The 20,667-nt window shown below is 52.5% G+C and overlaps 6 protein-coding genes across 6 annotated transcripts; 3 read left to right on the top strand and 3 right to left on the bottom strand.

The window, feature by feature from the left end:
- Positions 1-262: 262 nt before the first annotated feature.
- Positions 263-5,926, bottom strand: ANKRD50_2 (Ankyrin repeat domain-containing protein 50; the record flags this gene model as incomplete). The annotated part of the gene is made up of 3 exons (XM_014689242.1): positions 263-1,590; positions 1,654-2,617; positions 2,672-5,926. 3 exons carry the CDS (start codon positions 5,924-5,926, stop codon positions 263-265), a joined length of 5,547 nt encoding a protein of 1,848 aa, XP_014544728.1.
- A 1,822-nt stretch (positions 5,927-7,748) lies between these two features.
- Positions 7,749-8,645, top strand: DEHA (Fluoroacetate dehalogenase; the record flags this gene model as incomplete). Its single annotated transcript, XM_014689241.1, has 1 exon — positions 7,749-8,645. One exon carries the CDS (start codon positions 7,749-7,751, stop codon positions 8,643-8,645), a length of 897 nt encoding a protein of 298 aa, XP_014544727.1.
- Positions 8,646-9,518: 873 nt separating this feature from the next.
- On the top strand, positions 9,519-10,604 carry G6M90_00g045990 (uncharacterized protein; the record flags this gene model as incomplete). The annotated part of the gene is made up of 2 exons (XM_014689240.1): positions 9,519-10,226; positions 10,350-10,604. 2 exons carry the CDS (start codon positions 9,519-9,521, stop codon positions 10,602-10,604), a joined length of 963 nt encoding a protein of 320 aa, XP_014544726.1.
- Positions 10,605-10,808: 204 nt separating this feature from the next.
- Positions 10,809-12,261, bottom strand: GAL10_1 (Bifunctional protein GAL10; the record flags this gene model as incomplete). The annotated part of the gene is made up of 4 exons (XM_014689239.1): positions 10,809-11,227; positions 11,290-11,740; positions 11,819-12,053; positions 12,233-12,261. 4 exons carry the CDS (start codon positions 12,259-12,261, stop codon positions 10,809-10,811), a joined length of 1,134 nt encoding a protein of 377 aa, XP_014544725.1.
- Positions 12,262-14,115: 1,854 nt separating this feature from the next.
- G6M90_00g045970 (uncharacterized protein) lies at positions 14,116-17,586 on the top strand (the record flags this gene model as incomplete). Its single annotated transcript, XM_014689238.1, has 2 exons — positions 14,116-14,503; positions 14,552-17,586. 2 exons carry the CDS (start codon positions 14,116-14,118, stop codon positions 17,584-17,586), a joined length of 3,423 nt encoding a protein of 1,140 aa, XP_014544724.1.
- A 336-nt stretch (positions 17,587-17,922) lies between these two features.
- On the bottom strand, positions 17,923-20,389 carry dbp4 (ATP-dependent RNA helicase dbp4; the record flags this gene model as incomplete). Its single annotated transcript, XM_014689237.1, has 2 exons — positions 17,923-20,187; positions 20,264-20,389. 2 exons carry the CDS (start codon positions 20,387-20,389, stop codon positions 17,923-17,925), a joined length of 2,391 nt encoding a protein of 796 aa, XP_014544723.1.
- Between the last annotated feature and the right edge of the window lie 278 nt (positions 20,390-20,667).

Below are 20,667 nucleotides of genomic sequence, written 5' to 3'. Positions count from 1 at the left end.
TGGGTCATTCTAAAATACTACTCGGAGGAAGGAATCAGTGGCTCTCGGCCGATTTGAGGAACGGCCTGGGTAAAGAAGCGGTTGGCAAGCGCGCCTCTATTTGATACGATACAACACTCGCTATACAACGTATTAGATACACATGATAAAAGACATTGCAATATCTTTTGACTGACGCCAATGTTGGTATAGTTACACAAGCCATTTCTCACAGTACCCAATCTTCCCAAATCCCAAACTCCATATCCCAACCATGATGCAGTTAACTTAACTCCGTCACATAGCCAATTTGTCTTCTCGGATCATTGATGCCGGCGCTTGGCCCATCAGCCAACCTCTTCGCCAACTTCTCCTGACTCTCCACCAGCTTCCTCTGCGCTTCTAGTCGCCCTTTTATCCTCGTCTCCGCGCCCTTGTCAATCCTCTCGACCTCCTGTCTCTCACTAATCCTAATCGAGCTCAGTGCCCGCGCATTGTCAACTCTTTCCGTATTCAGCCTTGTCTCCCACTCCAGCGCCTTCCTCTGTCTTGCCTCTTCGGTCTCCAGCTCCGAAGCTGCGAGTGCTCTGCTACGTGATATGGATGATTCCGCAAGTGAGTGATGCTCTTGTAGTCTGCGAGTATGAGCGGCACTGGCGAGTGATTCTTCAACTTGGGCCTTGGACCGTACGGCGGCGATGTCTTCATTGTGTAGCTTACGACGGCGCATATCTTCCATTTCGGCTTTTTGGGCCAGAATTTGCTGCTCAACGGATGCAATTTCCCGCTTGCGAGCCATGACTATGGAAAAATCTTGTGTTTCTTCTGCGAGGCGCTCCAGACGGGCTTTACGAGCGCGTTCTTGAACGGCCATGTCTTCGGGGAGACCGATCGCGTCAGGGGGTTGTGCCCCAGATACGGCGTAGTACACATCGCTGGCGCGATTGGCCTTGAGTATCTTGAGAAGGGCATCGGATGCGTCAGTTTGCGGGAGGATTTTCTTGATATACATGGTGGGGGAGTACGTGTATCCTTCGGAAGTATAAAAGTTGAATGGTTTGTTAATGAGCTTCCACATGCCGGATTTGAGGAAACATCGTGTCGTAGCAACAGGGTCAGAAGCTGCAAAACACAACTGCAAGAGAGTCTTGTCATTTGCTTTTAACGACAGATCAGATTTATTGTCGATGAGGAACGTCATGACTTTTTGCATAGTGCGTTCGCGATCTGCGCTCATTTCGCCTTTACTTGATCCATGCAGACATACCTCAGCGAGAGCGCTGCGTCCCTCGTGTAAAGGACTGGGAAAGTCGGGATCATGACCAGACTGGACCAGGACTTTGACAACAGGCAGGTTGAGGTCACGAGCGGCGTTGTGGAGAGAGCCATCGTCCCTAGAGGGGTCAGCGGCGAGGAGGAGTGACATGATCTGTACCGAGATGTCGCCTCCAATATCTGTAGCCATAGATAATGGTGTTCTTCCCAAGTAGTCTAAAATGTCGACTTCCGCACCTTCAAGTAGAAGGATCTTGACGAGATCAGGTCGTCGGGTCTGGATAGCAAGCATGAGTGGTGTAGTACGAGATAAGCTCGTCTCCGCATTCACTTTGGCTGTATATGCTAATAGTCAGTTACAAGTTTTTTTTTGTTTTGATCGCTGTGAAGGATCCTTACCGCCACGAGCAAGTAATAGCTCAATCACAGAGGTGCTAACTCGCTTCTGGGGCTGGGAAATTGCCCAGATCAAAAGTGTCATGGCTTCTTCCTTGTCAACATCGGCGTGGATCTTGTATGTAGTGGCTTGATCATGATAGAGACCGGCATCAAGTAAAGTCTCTAGAATAGTCGTTGATCTCGGATATTGCGAAATGGCTCGCACAAGGACGGGCTCTAGTCCCTGTTGGCTGCTTAAAACATCAATCCTGACATCCCCGTCTCTGTATTCTGCAAACATTTTAAACAAATCGAGCACCTCATCTTGGGATAGCGCCGTGTCGAAGATACATTGAAATGCCAGAGACAATGTCGGAATAGTCGGTCGACACTCCAGAAGCTGCCTTGTCCACGAAAGATTTGCTTTGGAGGCCGCTTGCTGAAGGGGTTCCCCATTGTTGTAATTCACGTCCGCGCCATGCTTGATCAGCAAAGTGACAAATTTGTCAGCCAGCATCTCAGTTTCAACTGCAGAGTTCCTCATTGCAAGAACTAATGCACCACTAAGAGATGCACCGTGGGCTCCCTTGTCCAACAGAAGATTGGCTGTCTCATAGCCGCGGTCGGTGAACCACTTGGCAAACGTCTCAGTAGTGAATGCTTGATTGAAAGCACGGCTTATGTCTTCCTGTGGCAGGTTCTTTTCCAGCAGAAGTGCCAGTGACGACGACGCAGAGTTGTTCACTGCATCTACGAGGGTCTTGCAGCCATTGGCTGCTGGTGATGCCCCGTGATTCAGCAAGAGCCTGACAAGTCGTTCTTCGGGATCATCTTCATTAATGGCTTCATTCAATGCAATGTGCATATCGTCTGTGGGCCGCAAGCCCGCTTTGATGAGATCATTGACAACTTGGAATCGGCTATCACGGCTCAGGTTCCAGCACGCCTTTAGCGATCTCGACAGCGTGGGCTGAGACACTTTCTTCTGTGAAATGGTTAGCAAAGGGCAGCATCATAATTTGGCGATATGCCTACACACCTGGTGGCCTCCTTCACCCCAGAGTCCTAGTAGCAATTCTAGGCTGCCAATGAAGGCGCTCCTTGTGGCCGCAACAACGCATTCGCCATTGTTGAAGTTGGGGTCCGCGCCAGCGGCGAGTAGAACTCGCAATACCGCTTCGCCGTCTTCACCATATCGAGCTGCAGATTGTAGTTGGGCATCCACCAAATCACCGGCCACACCTCTTTTTAACAACTGCTCAAAGACGACAGCGCGCTTGCTCAGATCTCGAACCTCGGTGGCAGCCTGGAAGCCGGCCTCCATGATACTTTTGTTCATCTGCCCATCCTGCTTCAAGAGCACGCTCAAGACTTCTGCCGAACCTCCACGGCAGGCCTCAATGATGGCCTGGCCATTGTTCGTTGCGATGCTCGCGCCGTGTGCCATGAGTAAGTCTCCAAGATTAACATCACCGTCTCTGGCTGCTACTAGCAGAGCACTGGATGCAGTTTCTGTTGACACGCCAAGTCTTAACAGATTCTTACACATGTGGTGTCTTGCCGTTCGGTTCTTGACCTCCATAGCCTTGACGACCATGGTACTTCGAGTTTCTAGAGAAGATTGTGATTTCGACAGCAGCAGGTCCATAGTTTCAGGTGATTCCTTTGATATTGACAGTGACAGTGCCTCGCCGTCCGATGTATCAGCAGCCGCTGCCAAGGCATTCTGTAGCGATACGTCCTCAGGGTACGCCGTTATGGCGTGCACCAAGGCTCTGTTGATTTCGAGGGGATGAGCACCAGCATCGACGAGTTTCTTAGTGAGAGTCAGTCTCTCCATAGGATCAGTAATTCGAAGTACATGCGGAAGCGCTGTCCCCAGTGCAGCGGCGGAAAGAGGTGTCTTTGATTCTAGTAGCATATCGGTAATTTTGACATTTGCGCCAATGACGGCATGGCAAAGGGCGGCGGCTTTGTAGGCATTTGGATCTGCACCGCTGTCGAGCAGAATCTTCAATGTCGACAGCGACGCTTTGCTAGTATTCGTCTTTAATAGTGACTGGACCTCGTGCACCAACACCCAGTTCAGATCTTCCTTGTGCTTGGACTTGGATAAGATGGCACGCAGTTTCCAGGCTTTACTGTCTGTGGATGGAAGCGGGGCGAATTCATTGAATGCGCAGGTCACCGTTGTTGAGGATGGTCGGCTGTTTGCAAAGACCATATCCAGGACCTTTGGATCTGGGTTCGAAACCGCCTTCTTTGCTATCGCACCCTCAAGCAGGTTAACGTCGGCGCCTCCTTGTTGCAGCAACAGTCGCAACAGCGACATATCGACGGGCTTTTCGGAAAGGCTTTGTGACAGTGCGGCTGCAATTTCCTGGGCCCCAATTACAGCACCAGCGTTGATCAGCATAGACATCATCTCAAAACGCTCCCTATGGTCTGAAACTTCCATGGCATCCATTACGCGGGCAGCAGCAGTTTGCGGCGATGCTTTATGCAAAAGTGACCCGAGCAATTTGATATCCTTTTGCTTGATAACAGCCGCCAGTCCCGGGCCGTGGCTAAAATTGATGTCGGCGTCATGCTCCAACAGGAGCTTAATCAGGGCATTGTCTCTTTGTGAGGCATCTTCATTGATTGCATCATGCAACGCTGCGTGGAGACAAGGGCCGGACAGTGATCTCTTCAAGAACACCTGGGCCATTCGATAGCGGTCTTTGGGCGACAGCTTCTTCGTCATAGGAAATACGATCGACAAGGTTTCGGCTGTAGGCTGGGCAGAAAGAATTTTATCTGTCATGGCCGCGTCGGCTCGCAACACTGCGGTTCGCAGAGCTTCACCAGATCTATGGTCAACAGAGGCCACCTCATGGCGTGGTATCCCGTTTGAAAGCCGAGTGTGGTTCGAATCCTTAAGGGTAATAGGGGTGGACTCTGGATAGACGGGGTTTAGTAACAAGTCAACGGACTCTATGTCGCCTGCTTCAGCCGCGTCTATGAGCATATCGTCCAACGCAACCCCTTTTGCGCCTTTCCGCAAAAGCAGACTAAGAACCATGACTCGAGTCTCAAACGGCGCTTGCTTCGCAATCAGAGGCACACAACTGGACGCCAAAGCAGGGCTCAACTTGGCTGAATCGGTCAGCAGGGAGCTCACCAATTCCAGCTCACCACGAGCGATCGCTCTCTTCAGCATGGTGGCATCGTTGTATTCTATTGATGCGCCGTATCTCGCCAAGAGACTTGCCATGTCGTAAAACTGTGTTTCGCATGCACTTTCCAGCGCCTGTGACAACGCATTGCCCTGCGCTCCTGCGCACAGAAGCAATTCCGCCATGGCAAGTTTTGTCGCTGGGTCGAGTGATGGGTGCTCGTAAAGATTGTGGAATGCCTCGTCTAGCCCGGGCCCATGTGGCGGGTGGTTTCCCATGATTATCGCCAACGCGATATCTTGTCGTCCCAGCGCAATGGCCAATTTCAAGGCTTCGGCGTGATTGTGGTTGCCATCCGCTGTCGACCTGCTAAGATACAGCACGGTTTCTAGACAAGCCGACCTTGCTGCATCACACATACATGCTGATATCCACGCCGCGTTTGGCCGGCTTTCTGAACGCAATAGCAACCCAACTATGTGCGACTGGCTCTGGACAACACAAGCTTGGCGAAAGGCGTCCTGGCCCTCGGGGGTTTGGGAGGCACAAGCTCCATACCTCAACAGCAACTCGGCAACCCGTGTATTTCCAGTGCGTATAGCCGGAGCCAGTGCCTGATCGATGGAGAATCCGTCAGCGTGCGGGAGTAAGACCTGCAGCATCTCATACTGGTTGCCTTGGACAGCAAGCTTCAGGAATTTTGAGCGATCAACAAAGGTGTCGACACTCTTTCTTCGGCTCAGGATACCGCTCTTTTGCTTTGTTTGATTGCCGCTAAAGTCAACGCCCGCCGCAGACAGTTTCAATATCAGCGCCTCCGCCACACCCGGCGACCCTGAATTGGCTATCCATGAACTGAGCACCTCGAGCACCTCGCGAGGATCCCAGGTCTTGCCCTTTTTCAAATTGTTTGACGAAAACGCTTTACTTAAGCTACTTTGACGCCGAGACTGCGAGAGCTCGGAGGCTCGCCGTTGCATGAGATCCTCGGCTACTTGGTCATCTTTTGGCGTCCAAAATGAAGGCGGGTTGTGGGGTCTCGTGAGAGGTGCCGGAGCTGGAGGTAGGTCGACTCCCCATTCTTGCGAGAGTTGGATAATGCGCCGCTGGCGATCGGTTGGCGTTAGAAACGGCATTGTACACGTAAGGGCCGCATTGGATGTATGATGTACTGGCGGATGATGCGGCCGAGATGATTATGGTTAATGACTATGGACTGACGTTGACGAAGCTCGGAGCTGTCAGATTCGATTGTGCCTGGGTTATCAGACAGGGAAGGAGCGAGTCTTGGCAGAGTCTGAGACAAAGAGCGACGACACGTGCAAGCCAAAGACACCAAGCGATAAAGACTCTTTTGACTGCTTGGCTTGTCGCAAAAATTGCATTGTACGACGAGGGCCGGGTGCCAAAGATATCTGTCCATTTTTCACGCAAAGGAGGCTGTCTTTTCTTTTGTTCTTGGCCCATCAGCTGTTCAACGTCAGTCAACCAACCTGTGTGGCAGCCCTGCAACACACAGCCATCGCTGGCACCCCCTGTCACGATTTCGGTTTGGCCTTGTTTCTCTTCGCAAACGATCCACTCCTCACATTCCCTTGCCCATCTACCCACCAAGTCGCCATTCTTCATGGCTTATTTTGAGAGCCCGGAATCGGACTCGGGGCCCCGCTGGATGCCGTGGCTTGCAAGACTTGATGGCCCCAGCCGTCATCCGGGCCTGTAGTCCCACCTTCGCGTGCCGTCGGGTCTTCAGGCCTCATGCCAAGGGGGCGGAGAGCACAAGGTAGTAGCTACTAATTTTGGATATGCATGGCGCCCCCGGATGAAGTTGGCTTGTTGTTGGTATTTTCCACTCAGACTCGGTGGTGGTCTTGATGATGTGCCTCGCTGACCTTTGGCCAGAAGCCTCATCAGGCACAACTGCCGCGACGACACCAACTATCTCGGGCTCTGTATCCCGCCGACCAAATAAACCCTGCCCTTGCACTTGCGCATTGAATCATCGAAACATGCGTCGGTGCTCTCTGATGCCAAAGCATTTACAACGACATCGCTCATTGGTGATGTGAGTGAGGTGTAGTCGCGGCCTCTGCTGCACAGCCCCAGAGTCCCGCCCCATCGGCGCCATCCACCTCGCCTCTGGTCATGGTGATTGCGGATGTGTTTGCGTGGCCCGACAAGGCTGGTTCGCAGAATCGTTTCCAGATCGAATACTAGAACCTTGGCGCAGATTTATGGTATCCGGCCCACCAGACATTCCATTTGAGCCGTTACCGACGATACACTGAATCCAACCAAGAACACGGGTTATCATGGAGCAAAGTGCCCCAGAAGCCTTGATGGCCCTCGATTGAAAACAGCATCCCGTCGACTGATGCACATTATCTATCTCGGGTGATGACAAATATGTCCCAATACAGCTGCCGGGGCTACATAGTACATCCACTTTGTCCAACATTGAACGGTATGTTTAGTATTTATAGCCGCCCATTCTCTATCGTTTGCTACCCTGTAGACCGTCCAACATTGAACCTTGCAACTCGTTGCTTGCGGCAGACAATTAAACCGTTACTTGCGGCCCGCTGCTAGGTTTGAGTTAATGAATCTTTAATCCATGACAATGTAAAAATAAAAATAAAGGAGGGAAGATCTGGTATTCTGGGGCTATCTGGCGAAGCAGAACAGCCTTTTGTTAGCTCAGCATCAAATAACCACGCCAACACCCGATAGATGGTGATCCTGATACCTACATTAACATGTTCCATCACCGTACCCGTCTTCACGTCAAGATACTCAACACCAACACGGCCTATCACCCACATCCCAAGCGCATCAAGAAATCCAGTTCCGGACCACATATCATTGCTAGATTTGATTGATTGGAGGGAAATCACATAAGACACCATTTTGAATAGACCCCCCCTGCAGAGTGTACGCGTCCCGTATAGCGTCATCACCATGTTTGACGGCCTCATCCCCTTCTCCATCACTACGCAAACCGACCCCCTCGTCACCATCAAAGGTCTTCAAACCTCACCAGAATCACCACTTCCCCCACTCCTGCTCCTCCACGGCTTCCCGCAAACCCGTCACATATGGCATCGCATCGTCCCACACCTCACCACCACGTACAACCTCATCATCCCTGACCTCCGCGGCTATGGCGAATCATCCAAACCGCCCTCGGTAGCGGCCTACGCCAAATCCGCCATGGCAAAGGACATGATATGCCTCATGAACCACCTCGGCCACAAGACCTTCTTCGTCTGCGCACACGACCGCGGCGCCCGGGTCGCCCACAAGCTCCTCGTCGACTATCCCAACCTCGTACGCAAAGCCATACTCCTCGACATTTGCCCCACGCTATCCATGTACCAAGCTACCAGTCAAGAATTTGCGACTGCGTATTTCCACTGGTTCTTCTTGATCCAGCCTGCGCCGCTACCAGAGACGCTGATATCCGCCACGCCGCGCAAGTTTGCAGAGCTGTGCATGGGCGGCAAGGATGGGAAGGGATTACATATTTTCGACAAGGCGTGCTACGAGGAGTATGTGAAGCTGTTTGAGGATGAGGATACGGTGCATGCCATGTGCAACGACTACAGGGCTGCCGCAACAGTGGACCTAGATGAGCAGAGGGCGGATCTAGAGAAGGGACGGTTGATCAATGCTCCTGTGAGGATCATTTGGGGGAAGAAGGGCGTCATAGAGAAGTGTTTTGATGCGATGGCAGAGTGGAGGAAGGTTGTGGGCGAGGGAGTTGTGCTGGATGGGTATAGTGTTGATAGCGGGCATTATATCCCAGAGGAGGCGCCTGACGATGTGGTCAAGGCGGTTTGTGAGTTTTTCGTGTAGGCATCCATGAGAATCGATATCATGATGAGATATATGGCCATGCACTGTGAGTTGGTCTTGCAATTTCCTAGCGTTGTGAGACTTGGTCCGATGAGGGGTGGAAAGAATGAAGGCGTCGAGCACGACTTTCATCCGCCATTGATTAGACTCTGAGCCACCGCCGCCGACAAGGCTCCAGACCAAACTCATGTGCCTCCTCAGCGGTTTCCCAAAATTCAAACGACCAGTGAAGTCATCGGCCAGTCGTGGGATTTGAACCACTTCTGGCCTCAGCTTCCGGTCGGCTCTCGCGGTGTAGGTAGGTCCCAATCCGTCGCCGAAACATGCAAGGCAAAACTCTGAGATGTAGCCAGCGTTGCACATCATGAACCGCATTGGCCTGCTCCATACCCTCCCTCCTATACACATCCATGGACAGCCATCAATTCGGAAATCGAGCTCTGCCCCTCCCTAACAAATGCTTACCAATGGCTTACGGTTCGGTGAAACTAACTCGGGCTTCTGCAAGGCCCCTCCCTGGGTGAAATCCCGTTCTCTCCTAGTATCCTGACACATGGTTTACATAAACAACATAATCCCATGCCTCTTCCCATCTTAAATAGACCTCGACTCGTCCGCGCCTGTCCCATCATCGCAAGCAATTGGTTGCGCCTTGCGTCCCCCGTCTGCCATCAACATCCAGCACCACCAGCACCACCACCAACCAACCCCGCCATCACCTCACCAGTGTCGTCATCCTCGACTTATATTGATACCCGCCATCGCCGACAACTCTCCTCCTTCCCACCTCACCCTTCCGCCCCAACAACCTGCTCATACTCCCAGACCCAGCCCTCCCCAAAACCGCCCAGCATGGCCCCCGTCCCAGCCACCATGAAGGCCATCCAGGTCTCCCAAACCGGCGGCATCGACGTCCTCGACTACAAGGACGTGCCGGTGCCCACCCCCAAGGAGGGCCAGGTCCTCGTCAAGAACGAGTTCGCAGGCGTCAACTTCATCGACACCTACTTCCGCAGTGGCCTGTACAAGCTCGACCTCCCCGTCATCCTCGGCAGCGAGGCCGCCGGCCAAGTCGTCTCGCACCACAAGGACGTGACATCCTTCCCAGTCGGCACCAGAGTCGTGTACATGGACTCGCAGGCCTACGCGCAGTACACGGCCGTCCCGGCGTCCAAGCTCATCGCCATCCCGGCCGGCCTGACGACGGAGCAGGCCGCCGCCGCCTTCCTGCAGGGCCTCACGGCGTGGACCTTCATCCGCGAGGCCGGCAACGTCCAGCCCGGCCAGTGGGCGCTTGTGCACGCCGCCGCCGGCGGTGTCGGCCAGCTGCTCGTCCAGATGCTCAGGAGCCTCGGCGCAAAGGTGATTGGCACGGCCAGCACCCAGGAGAAGTGCGACCTGGCCAAGAAGCTCGGCGCCGAGTGGACGGTGAGCTCTAGGGACGACGTCGTGGCGCGGGTGAATGAGATTACGGGCGGGCACGGCGTGGATGCCATCTTTGACGGCGTGGGCAAGGCCACTTTTGACGCTGACTTGCAAATGATTGCTTTGAAGGGGCATCTGGTGTCTTTTGGCAATGCTGTAAGTGCCGACTTTTTCCTGCCAAAAAAAAAAAAAACAGAGCCACAGCATGATATCATGTTGTGCATCTTCCCCCCTTCTGCCAGTCGGATTCATGGCTAACGTGTTGTGTGACTCTGGCAGTCTGGTCCGGTTCCTGATTTCAGCATCCTTCGCCTCTCAGACAAAAATGTCACGCTTCTGCGACCAAAGGTTCACGGCTATGTTTCCGAGAGGAAGGATCTGGAAAAGTACTCTGCCGAGCTATTTGACAAGCTCATCTCCGGCCAGGTCAAGATTGCCATCCATGACATTTATCCCCTGAAGGAAGTTGGGCGGGCTCACTCTGATCTTGAGAGCCGCAAGACCAAGGGCAAGCTTCTTCTTAGTGTCGAGTAAAGCAACGAGTAGGCAAGACAAAATAGCACAATAGCAAAAAGGAACCGTGTATTAATTGAATTTGAGTTTTATTTTTTAAAAAATATTCACCCATCATCTCCTGCTCAAATGCAGTCTAAACTGGTGTCATCCATCATCATAGCATCCGTCTTGTATAGTCCCATCCATTCCCTCATGTATCCAAAAAAAAAAAACCACAAAAATTTAAGAAGACGGTGTCTTGATAGCAGCCAGGAGCTCAGCCGGGGGCTCCTGACGGTACCCCTCAGGGTTGTTTTTGACCCATCTCCATAGATCCTCACATGCCTTCTCCATGCCAAGCTCCGTCTTCCAATTGAGCTCCTTGTTGGCAAGGGCTGGATTGGCTGTGAGGTCGAGGACATCACCCTGTCGGCGGGCGACTATCTCGTATTTCAGCTGTTCAGGATTCTCTGGCCCAAACACCACGGCGCTGAATGCCTTGATCATCTCAAAAACAGTGCTGCCTCTGCCAGAGCCCAAGTTCCACTCCTTGACACCGGGCTTGTTCTCGCGGAGATATTTGAGGGCAGCCAGGTGGCCGCGGGCAAGGTCGACAACGTGGATGTAGTCACGGATGGCGGTACCATCGCGGGACTTGTAGTCTGAGAATTATTAACAACAAGAATTATAGTGTGGACTTTGCATCGCATGCTTCACGACGTACCATTGCCAAAGACGAGAAGCTTCTCGCGCTTGCCTGTAGCAACCTGGCCCAGAAGCGGCAGCAGGTTGTACGGGACCCCCTGGGGGTCTTCGCCCATGATACCACTCGGGTGCGCGCCGCAGGGGTTGAAGTATCGGAGCAAGGCACCGTTCCACTGCTCGAAAGGCTGGTCGGCCTTCTTCAGCTTGTTCCTCTGGGCATTGACGCAGTCCCTGATGACATCCTCAATCATAGACTTGGTGCGTCCGTAGGTGTTGGTAGGACCGGTAGGGCAATTCTCGGGGATGGGAATCATGTTGGGGAATCGGGTAGCGTCGCCGTAAACGGTAGCCGATGAAGAGAAGACAATGTTGGTGACATTATTTCGCTCCATGGAGCGGAGGAGGGCAATGCTGCCACCAACATTGACGCGGTAGTACTCGAGGGGGATCTCGCCAGACTCGCCGACAGCCTGGAGGTGGTCAGTTGCCGCCATGACGAAACGCAGAGTGGTTCAGTGGCGGTCAGCGCCGCAGGAGATTTTGCTTACCTTGAGAGCCGCAAAATGAATCACGCTATCAATGGAGGGGTGTTTGGCGAAGACATGGTCGAGGGCCTTCTCATCGGTGATGTCGACCTTGTAGAAGACGGGGCGGCGGCCGCAGAGCTTCTCAATGCGGTCAAGGGCGACCTCGGAGGAATTATAAAGGTTGTCGACGATGACGACATCGTAGCCGTTCTCGAGCAACGTCAAGCTGGTGAAAGAGCCAATGTAGCCGGTACCACTGCAGGGTGCGTAGAACAGGTTCAGGTTAGCTGGCCGGTCTTGGACGTGAGGCGGATACCGTGGCATCAAGGGGGTCAATCACACGGCGCCCCGCGATTGCGACTTGACGATGGCAATGCGTTTCTCAGAGTACTCGGCAGAGGCAAATATTGGCGTCTTCGGATTGTGGGGGCTTACCCGGTGACGAGAACAGTTCCAGCAGACATGTTGGCAGATTTATCGACTGTCGGAAGAGGTGAGCGAGGAGTAACGTCTTGACAGGCGGCGAAATTCTGGCGGGGAGCTGAGGGTAGTGATATGCTTGACGAGAAAGTCAATGAGGGGCAGCGCCAGAAAATTGAACGTGGGGGATGCAGCACAAGTGGAGCGACAAATCGAGGGAGGGCTTGGTGGGAGGGAGATAACAAGCACTCGAGGAGCGCGGGTGAAGCTGTTGAAGAGCGACAGGGTGAGTCGGCGCTGGTGAGCTGGGAAGTGTTGTTCTTTTAAAAAAAACATTGACAGCAGGCCGATGTTCAAGAAACAAGTAGAAAGGCGGGAGTAGGACAAATCAGCGTGTGACGGCAGTGTCTATCAAACAAACCCATGCCGCCTCGTAAATTAGCCCAGGGATTAGAGCAAGCAATGGCGGGCGCCACACATGGGCGGGCTTTGCGACCAAAGGTGACATGGATTGACATGACATCTGGAAGGTCCAGTGCTCTGTGCGCTAATAATGGCAACCTGAGCTCCAGCAAACAACAAGCAGCATCAGCCAGATGCTATGGGGACGCTCCTCTTTTCTCCACGCCTCAAGTGCTTGCAATGGCGTCAATTGGTGTGCTATCAAGCCCTTTGTAATATCGCCGTTCGCGGCTGATCGACTATTGGCTGTGCTGAGTGTGATCAGCCACGGGTAACCATGCCTTCATATTCATGGCATTGATGTGAGACGTTGCTAGTGGGGGCGATACGGGCTGGACCTCAAGCTACCAGTCCGTTGCAATATGGATTCCAGTTGAATCTGCTGGTGAAGCCACAGTTTCCACTACGGCTACGGAGCACCTAGATACGAATGCTGACACAACAATTCTTATGGGCCTCGTCCGTATTTTATGATGCAGCCTGCATATTGTATGCACAGCCATGTGAATATAAGTGGTCGACTTTGAATTGACGGGTGGAGAGGTTGTAAATTACTTAAGTACGGAGTAGCTAGGTCAGTACCTACCTCTTAGGTACTTAAGTACCTAGGTAGGTATAAATCTATATAAATCTAGGTACTTACTTAGGTAGGTATAAAACTGCACGTATTAAAGGCGCCATGCTTTGCGTTCGGAGTAGTTGGGGGACTCAATGTTGCCAGTTCAACCGTTGACACCACAAGACTGCTATGTTCCCACATGTGGATCCTGGGTCGGGGATTATCACGTGATATCGCATGCATGGTGTTTGATGCGCCGCTTAAACGTCGGGCGCGACACGCCGCTAGTGTGAAGGCGCGTTGAGACCAACAGGCTTGACGGAACAAAACAACGGTAACAGTCGTGCAGCATCAAATCGGCGCCAGCAAACATATTGGATTTATTTGCTTTTTACCTTTGATAACCAGTATATGTCGCTCACAATATTGGCCCTGCACACAGTGGAAAATCTACAGCAAAACTGCCACTTTTCGTCGGTTCTCTGCTACCCCTTCAAAGTTCACACCATGTCCAGCTGTGACGGAGCCTCACAGCAACATGCCCTTTGTTGAAGACAGCCACTACAAGGATCAGCCTTTCACAGGATCAGCCATCATTCATAGCACCATCAAACGAATCGTCTGTTGAAACAATTGCTCTCGGATGGCACCGAATTAGTTGCGTTGCTATGCCGAGTTGTCGGCGAGCTGTGCTTCTTCACCCAAGCCCTCAACATCAACTCACTTGATCTGCACCTCATCAACGCTATACACGACATACCTCTGAAAAATTCTCAAAACTATTCTAATAACCTCTCAGGAATCGTTTTTTTCAGCAGTCTCACTTCTACTCAATTTCACCACTACGGAGGTCACCATTGCATCTCACTAACTCCAAATGCCCCCTCGTCCAGTTCGTAGACGACCGACGAGGTTCTCCGTCAGAGAACCCGAGACACCATCCAATGCAAACCCGCTCACTTTTCAAAAACCCAACCTACCCCCGCTTCAGGGAACTCCAAGCTCTAGGAGACAGTATTCGTACGGCGCAGAGGTTGAGCCGATGCCATCACGGCCTGGTCATGGTCTGTCAAGAAGCCAAGCTCGAGATATTGGCAGTGCCGTCAGAAACGTGCTCACGGCACCCGGGGTCAATGATGAGGACGAAGAGCAGGATGAAGATGAGCGGGAACAAACTCAAAAACCGCAAAAGCCTAAAAATGCGCAACCAGAACCGGATGAATTAGCCGGGGGCCAACTGTCCCGGCCACCACATCTACCTTCTTGTAGGAAACCCTGTCGCCATGAAGCTATGTGAGTCTAACCGTTTGTAGATCTATCTGGCCCTTCCAACACAGCACTAGCGACACGCTCCTTGCTGTCACTGAGAAATGCCAGGCCTGATGGTAGTGATGGTGATGATGCGCGAAGCTTTGGCATTGAAAGTGAGTTCTACGGTGATGCAACGATAATTTCGACGCCTAGAGCTCTACCACCTCAACGGCCAGAATTACGAGACGAACTGTCAGGAGACTCCGTCTCTACAAATGAGACCCCCTCACGTTCAACAATGAACAAACCGCCTGCTATAATTGGTGAAAACGAAGAAGTAGATCTTGTCAGACAGCCACAGAACGCCTACAAGGGACCAGCAAAATCAACCGTGGGTCCATCTCCATTGCGCGCACCACCTCGCCGGCCACCGCAGCAGTCTGCTCGACAACCGCGATTTGAACAGCAAGAAGAAGAAGAAGAGGAGGAGGAGGAAGAGGAAGAGGAAGAGGAAGAAGAAGAACATGAAGACGAAGAAGAGGAAAACGAACTGGATACTAATGCTACCGATAAGGAGCGGGAGGGAAGTGAAGAAGATGATCTTATTAGACGTCAGGAACCCAGACCTATTCTGCAGACGAATACTCCAGTTCCTGGACGCTCACAGCCAGCACCCCGAGAGAATGTACAGAGAACGCGGATAGGTGGACCGTCGCCTGCACCGCCGCATCCAAGGCCTATACCCAGATTGCTACCTCCTAATACCACCAGGGGCACGCTTGGACCGACTGAGAGTACGGGGCCGGATAAGATGCGGCGTACACAACTGTTGACTGGAGCACCGTTGGAACCCCGTCAACGAAGCAACCGTGAGCATCGAGGTCCGAACTTTGAAGAGAATAGCTCCGAAGATGGCCGTTGGCTTGACAGAGCGACTGCAACTACAACGAGCCTGTTTGCACAGGCCAAGTTCTTAGTGAATAGCAGTCCTTTCGGCTTGGGCAGACGATATCCAACGGATGAAAGCGAAAGGGATGCGGCTATTCAGAGAGATATCACTGAAGCCGAAGCCGAAGTCGCGCGTGAGAGACTGAGGGAGGAGGAAGAGGCTGCCTACCAGCGCAGTTACCAGAGATGGTTGTGGCTAAAGTCTCTTGTGCCGTTCATAGGCAGAGAACAGACTCATACTGAGCTTGATGGCGCAGCTGCTCGAGCGAACAATCGTTGGAGCACATTCGCTCTGATACGCTTCTTGAACCCGATGACGTACGTTCGGGCCATTGGATGGTTGATTCACGCAGTACTGGACTGGATAATGGAACTTGTTTACTTCATCATCCCGGCTGGCGTTTGGGATCAACTGTCGTCAGTCTTTGGATTTCTGCCGCATATACTAGCCGGGGCGTTGGCATTTGTGGCAGCCTTTGCTCTGGCAACTCAACTCGCTGGCTCGACGGACAGTAGTTGGGCCCCCAATGCCATTGAAGCGACATTACGAACGTTTGATGATCTACGATACCGAATTAGTGATCTGATCCCAACTGTAACCTGGCCGAAACGAGACCGCTGGGTAGACCTTGATGACTTATGGGAAGATGACGACTCGTCAAGAGATAAGCTCCAGCATTTTCTTAATCGCATGGAGGAGGAGTTTTTGACATTAAAGCGGTCAGGAAAGATTCATGATGCTTCTCTCAGGAAGCTGGAGAATATCCTTCCCAGCGTCGTCCACATGGAACTGAAAGACGGCAGACCAGTCATTTCGGAAGAGTTTTGGCATGCCTTGCGAGATTTGATCCACGGAGACGGCGGATTCTTAGCTTTTGATAAGGTTGGAAGCGAGTATGTCGTGTCATCCGATCGGCAGTGGAGCGCAATCACCTCGCGACTGCTTCGCGATCCAGCATTTACAACCAAGCTCAACCTTACGGCATTGGGGCTGGAAGATAGGCTGAGCCGCAAGATGGCCACCTTTTGGGACAAGTGGGTTAAAGACAATGATGACAAGATTGCCCATTTGCTTGGAACAGCAGTCGATCAGATCAAGTCTGCTGGATCACAAAGGGAGTTTGAAGACCGCCTGAACAAGATTGTCAGTGAACAGCTGTCTCAACGAGAGGAGAAAGAGGGCCAAACCGGCAAGTTTGTTTCCCGGGAAGAGTTTCTTCGACACTTGAGAAACGAAATTGCCAGTCTATCGTCCCAGCTCAGAGCAGAGCTTGACGATTTGCGGCCGCAAATGGAGAGTTTAGTGCAACAAACCGTCGACCTTGCCACCAAAGATCTCACACACAGCATGAGCCGAGCGGACATCACGGCCCTCGTCAACAATCTCATCGGCAAGGCCCTCGCCGATGTCAACCTCGAAGCCATGGCTCTTGGTAAGATCCACAACCACTGGGAAACCGAACTGCGCAACCAAGTCAATTACTTTGCTGTCGGGTCTGGCGCCAAAGTTGACCCCCGTCTCACATCCGCCACCTGGGATCCTCAAGGCGCGGCCATCGCCCCCCATCAATACAAGCATGGTTGGCGTGGATCAGAAGCCTTCCCGCCCATAGCAGCCCTCGAACCATGGCAAGAAGAGGGCGACTGCTGGTGCGCAGCGCGCTCCGTAAACCACAGGGGTAACCCTCACGGTGCAACACTCTCCGTTCAGCTCCACCACTCCATCATTCCGCAGCACATTGTTGTCGAACACATCCTGCCCGGCGCTACCACCCAGCCCGGTGCTCGGCCGAAATCTATCGAGGTATGGGCCGAGATTCTCGACCCCGAGGCCCGTGAACGAATTCTCGACTTTGGATCGGTCTACTTGCCAGATGATAAGAACGACTGGAACTACACGCCGCCTGATTTCCCGGCGCAATTTGCAAAGATTGCACAATTTGTGTACGAGGGCACGGAGCTGCACGAGGGTGTGCATGTGCACAGGCTGAATAGCGAGTTGCTTGCCCTGGGAGCGCACACGGACCGCGTGATTGTGAGGGCAGTGAGCAATCACGGCGCAGAAAATCATACTTGCTTTTATAGGGTGAGACTCTACGGGTTCAATGTCGAGCTGGATCGTGACGAGGGCGGAAACTCGTATTACTGAGCTGAGGCTGCTCGGCGACAAACGGGGGAAGCAATATTCATGAGAATGACAGCATGGTGCGGCGTCATCGCGCTCGGAGTTGGTGGAGTTGCTCTCAGTCACGCACAAGGACCAAGGAGCCTAGCATGGTGTACGGCGCAAGAGTTGGATTATTATTTTTTACGTATTAGCTGTTCTCTGGGGGAATGAAATACCGTGGCTGGCGTACAAAACAGCTTGGTTAGACAATATCACGATGCATTCACATTTTCTGCACATTCCACTGTCCAAGGCGGGCGAAATAACCCCAGTGCCTTTTTAATTCCTCGTACATGGTTTTGCGCCGGGTATATACATTCAGCCATCCAACAACCCTGTCGCCAGGGCCTCCAGATCCTCCAACGTCTCCGGCTCCTCTGTAACCTGTAATACTTTGCCCTTCCTCCTGCTCTTCTTCTTGTTGTCGGCATCATCGTCGTCCTCATCCTCAAACCACTTCTTGGCCTTCTTCTTCGGCGGCTCGCCGTCTGATTGCTCACCCGCCGTGGGCAACGACCTCAACAACGCCAAAGGATCCTCTCCATCGGGCGCATCAACCAGCATAGGCGCCTCGTCACCTTCCAGCTCCTCGCGCTCTCTGGCCTTTCGCTTCTCGCGCTTCTCGCGTTTCTTCTGCTTGGCGAGCTGCTTATCATCGACATCGGCTGCCTTGACTCTTGCGGACTCGCTCTCCACAAACGTCTGGCGCTGTTCATCTGCAGGACCCGCTCGTTTGAAGTCTTCTTCATTCTGCAGCTCGTAAATCTCGTGCGACTCGCCGTCATCGTCAAAGACGAGCTTGGTGGGATTGCCCCTGAACTTGAGCATTTTCGTCTTGGATTGAAGAGCCTTTTCGCGACGCTTAGAATCAATAACGTAGGGTTCGTCGCCGCCAAGGCTGTAGAGCGCTTTGACATTAGAATTGTGACCCTTTTGGATTTCGGCGTCGAGATCGTCGTCGCTGAGGCGACGCTTGACGGAAAGAAAGTCGTCGTCGGAGCCGGATTCGTTTCCACCGTCCACGACGAGTTTTGCGTAGTGGCTGGAGAGGACGTCCTGGTTGGTTCTCTCAAACATTTTGTCGTATTTGGTGCGGACTTCTGGTTTCTTCTTGTCCTTCTTTTTGGTCTTGCCATATTCGCCGTCGAGGTCCATGTCTGACTCGGACCCGCTGGACATGCCGTCCCTAGGAGCATTTTTAATCTTCTTGATGTCGCCGCCTTTGTGGAATTTGATCTGCGGAGTACCAGGGAGGCCGAGACCGGACGCGAAAGCGTCAAGATCTAGTTTGTCGAGTTTGAAAACTTCCTTGTCCCTTTGGAGGTGTATTGCGCGGGAGTAGCTGATGAAGGCCTTTTGGCCGAGGTACTTCAGGTCTGGGTTTTGGAAGCACATGTTTTGCAGATCATTCTTTATGCTCTTCTTCTTTTTTTCCTTGACGTTGACTTTTTCGATGGGGATCTTTTTCTGTTCTAAGCGCTTGACCATGCCTGGTTCTTCGCTGGGATCGAGGAACAGGACAGCTCGGCCCTTGCTTTGGTACCTTGCCGTTCGACCGACACGATGGATGTATGTGTCAACGTCTTCGGGGCAATCTACCTGAATGACCCAGTCGACGGCTGGGAAGTCGATACCTCGGGCAACTACGTCCGTGGCGAATAGGCATGAATGCTTGGCAGCGGTGAACCGTGATGTGATTTCAAGGCGGGCTACTTGCCTTTGTCGGCCGTGAAGATGTAGCAAAGGGATACCGGGTTGGAGGTGGCGGAAGCTTTCGTAAACAAATCGAACCTGCTTTCCTGAACTTAAAAAGACAATGATTTTGCTCTTGAGGTTTGATTTGATGAAACCGTATAGTGTGTCGAGCTTTTCGGGCAAAGGAGTCGTAATGTAATGTTGCTGGAGGTTTGTGGGGGTCGCGCTCGTAGCCGCTTCATGGACTGATACGTACTCGGGTTCCTTGAGACTCAGTCTAGCCAGGTCGGAGACTTTCTTGCTTTGCGTTGCGCTAAACATGAGCGTTTGTCTTGACTTTGGCAGGTGCTCTACCAGCGCATCAACAGCAGATTGAAACCCCATGTCCATAATGCGATCCGCCTCATCCAGAACCAAAATTTGCAGGTTGTTTGCGTCGAAACCCGCAGTCTGGTCGAGGTGTTGCAGCATTCGTCCAGGTGTGCAAACCAGAATGTTCATCCGAGCTAACCGCTCTGCTTCCTCCTTCAAGTTCTTGCCGCCAATGACCAACCCCGCCGATAAGACATGGTACCGACCAATCTTGCGAAGAACCTCGAAAATCTGCACGGCGAGCTCACGAGTTGGGGAGATGATCAAGGCTCCAAGGCCGTCAAACTCTGTCCATTGTGCCCGATACAACTTTTCCAGCACGGGAATTAAAAATGCCAGAGTCTTGCCACTACCTGTCTTAGCAGCGCCTAGCACGTCGTTGTCTTTGAGGGCGAGGGGAATCGCTTGCTGTTGAACTTCGGTGAGTGTCTGAAAGTGCGATGCCTTGATTCCGCCGATTGTAGGCTGCGAGAGGGGAAGGTCTGAGAAAGTTTTGATATCTTCAGATTTGGCATCCTAGAGGAGCAAAATGGCCTTTGTTAGTGCACAAAATACAGCTTTGTCACGGCTGATGTTGGAGATGTCAACCCACCAGATCATTCACAGCCCGTTCTAGCTTCTGCAGATCCTCTTGGTGGAGCTTCTGCTTCTGCTGGCGAGAGTCCGGTTTGGCATGTCTTTGCGTCTTTTGATGCCGGCCTGGTGTAAGGGTAGCCATGGTCATGGGCCGCGCAAACTGCAAATTGTACCGTGGGATGGAGGGCTGGTTGAAGCATCACATTGCCAGAGAAAGGATGCCGATGAAAAAAAAAAGTCTTATCGATAAGATGATCTCAGCCTTGGCGTCTACGGAGTGCTCAGTGCCCAGTAGGCAGAGGAGGTGGGGCTGGTGTACATTACTCTGTAGTACTAGAGTGCCAATGGTCGCTTATGGTTCACATTAACTTCAAAATGCAACTGTCCATGACGCCCAGGTTTCCGAGTTCTTAAGAACTA

Source organism: Metarhizium brunneum, chromosome 2 (genome assembly GCF_013426205.1).
Source record: "Metarhizium brunneum chromosome 2, complete sequence".
Classification (NCBI taxonomy): Eukaryota; Fungi; Ascomycota; class Sordariomycetes; order Hypocreales; family Clavicipitaceae; genus Metarhizium; species Metarhizium brunneum.
This window is presented reverse-complemented; position numbering and strand designations above follow the sequence as displayed.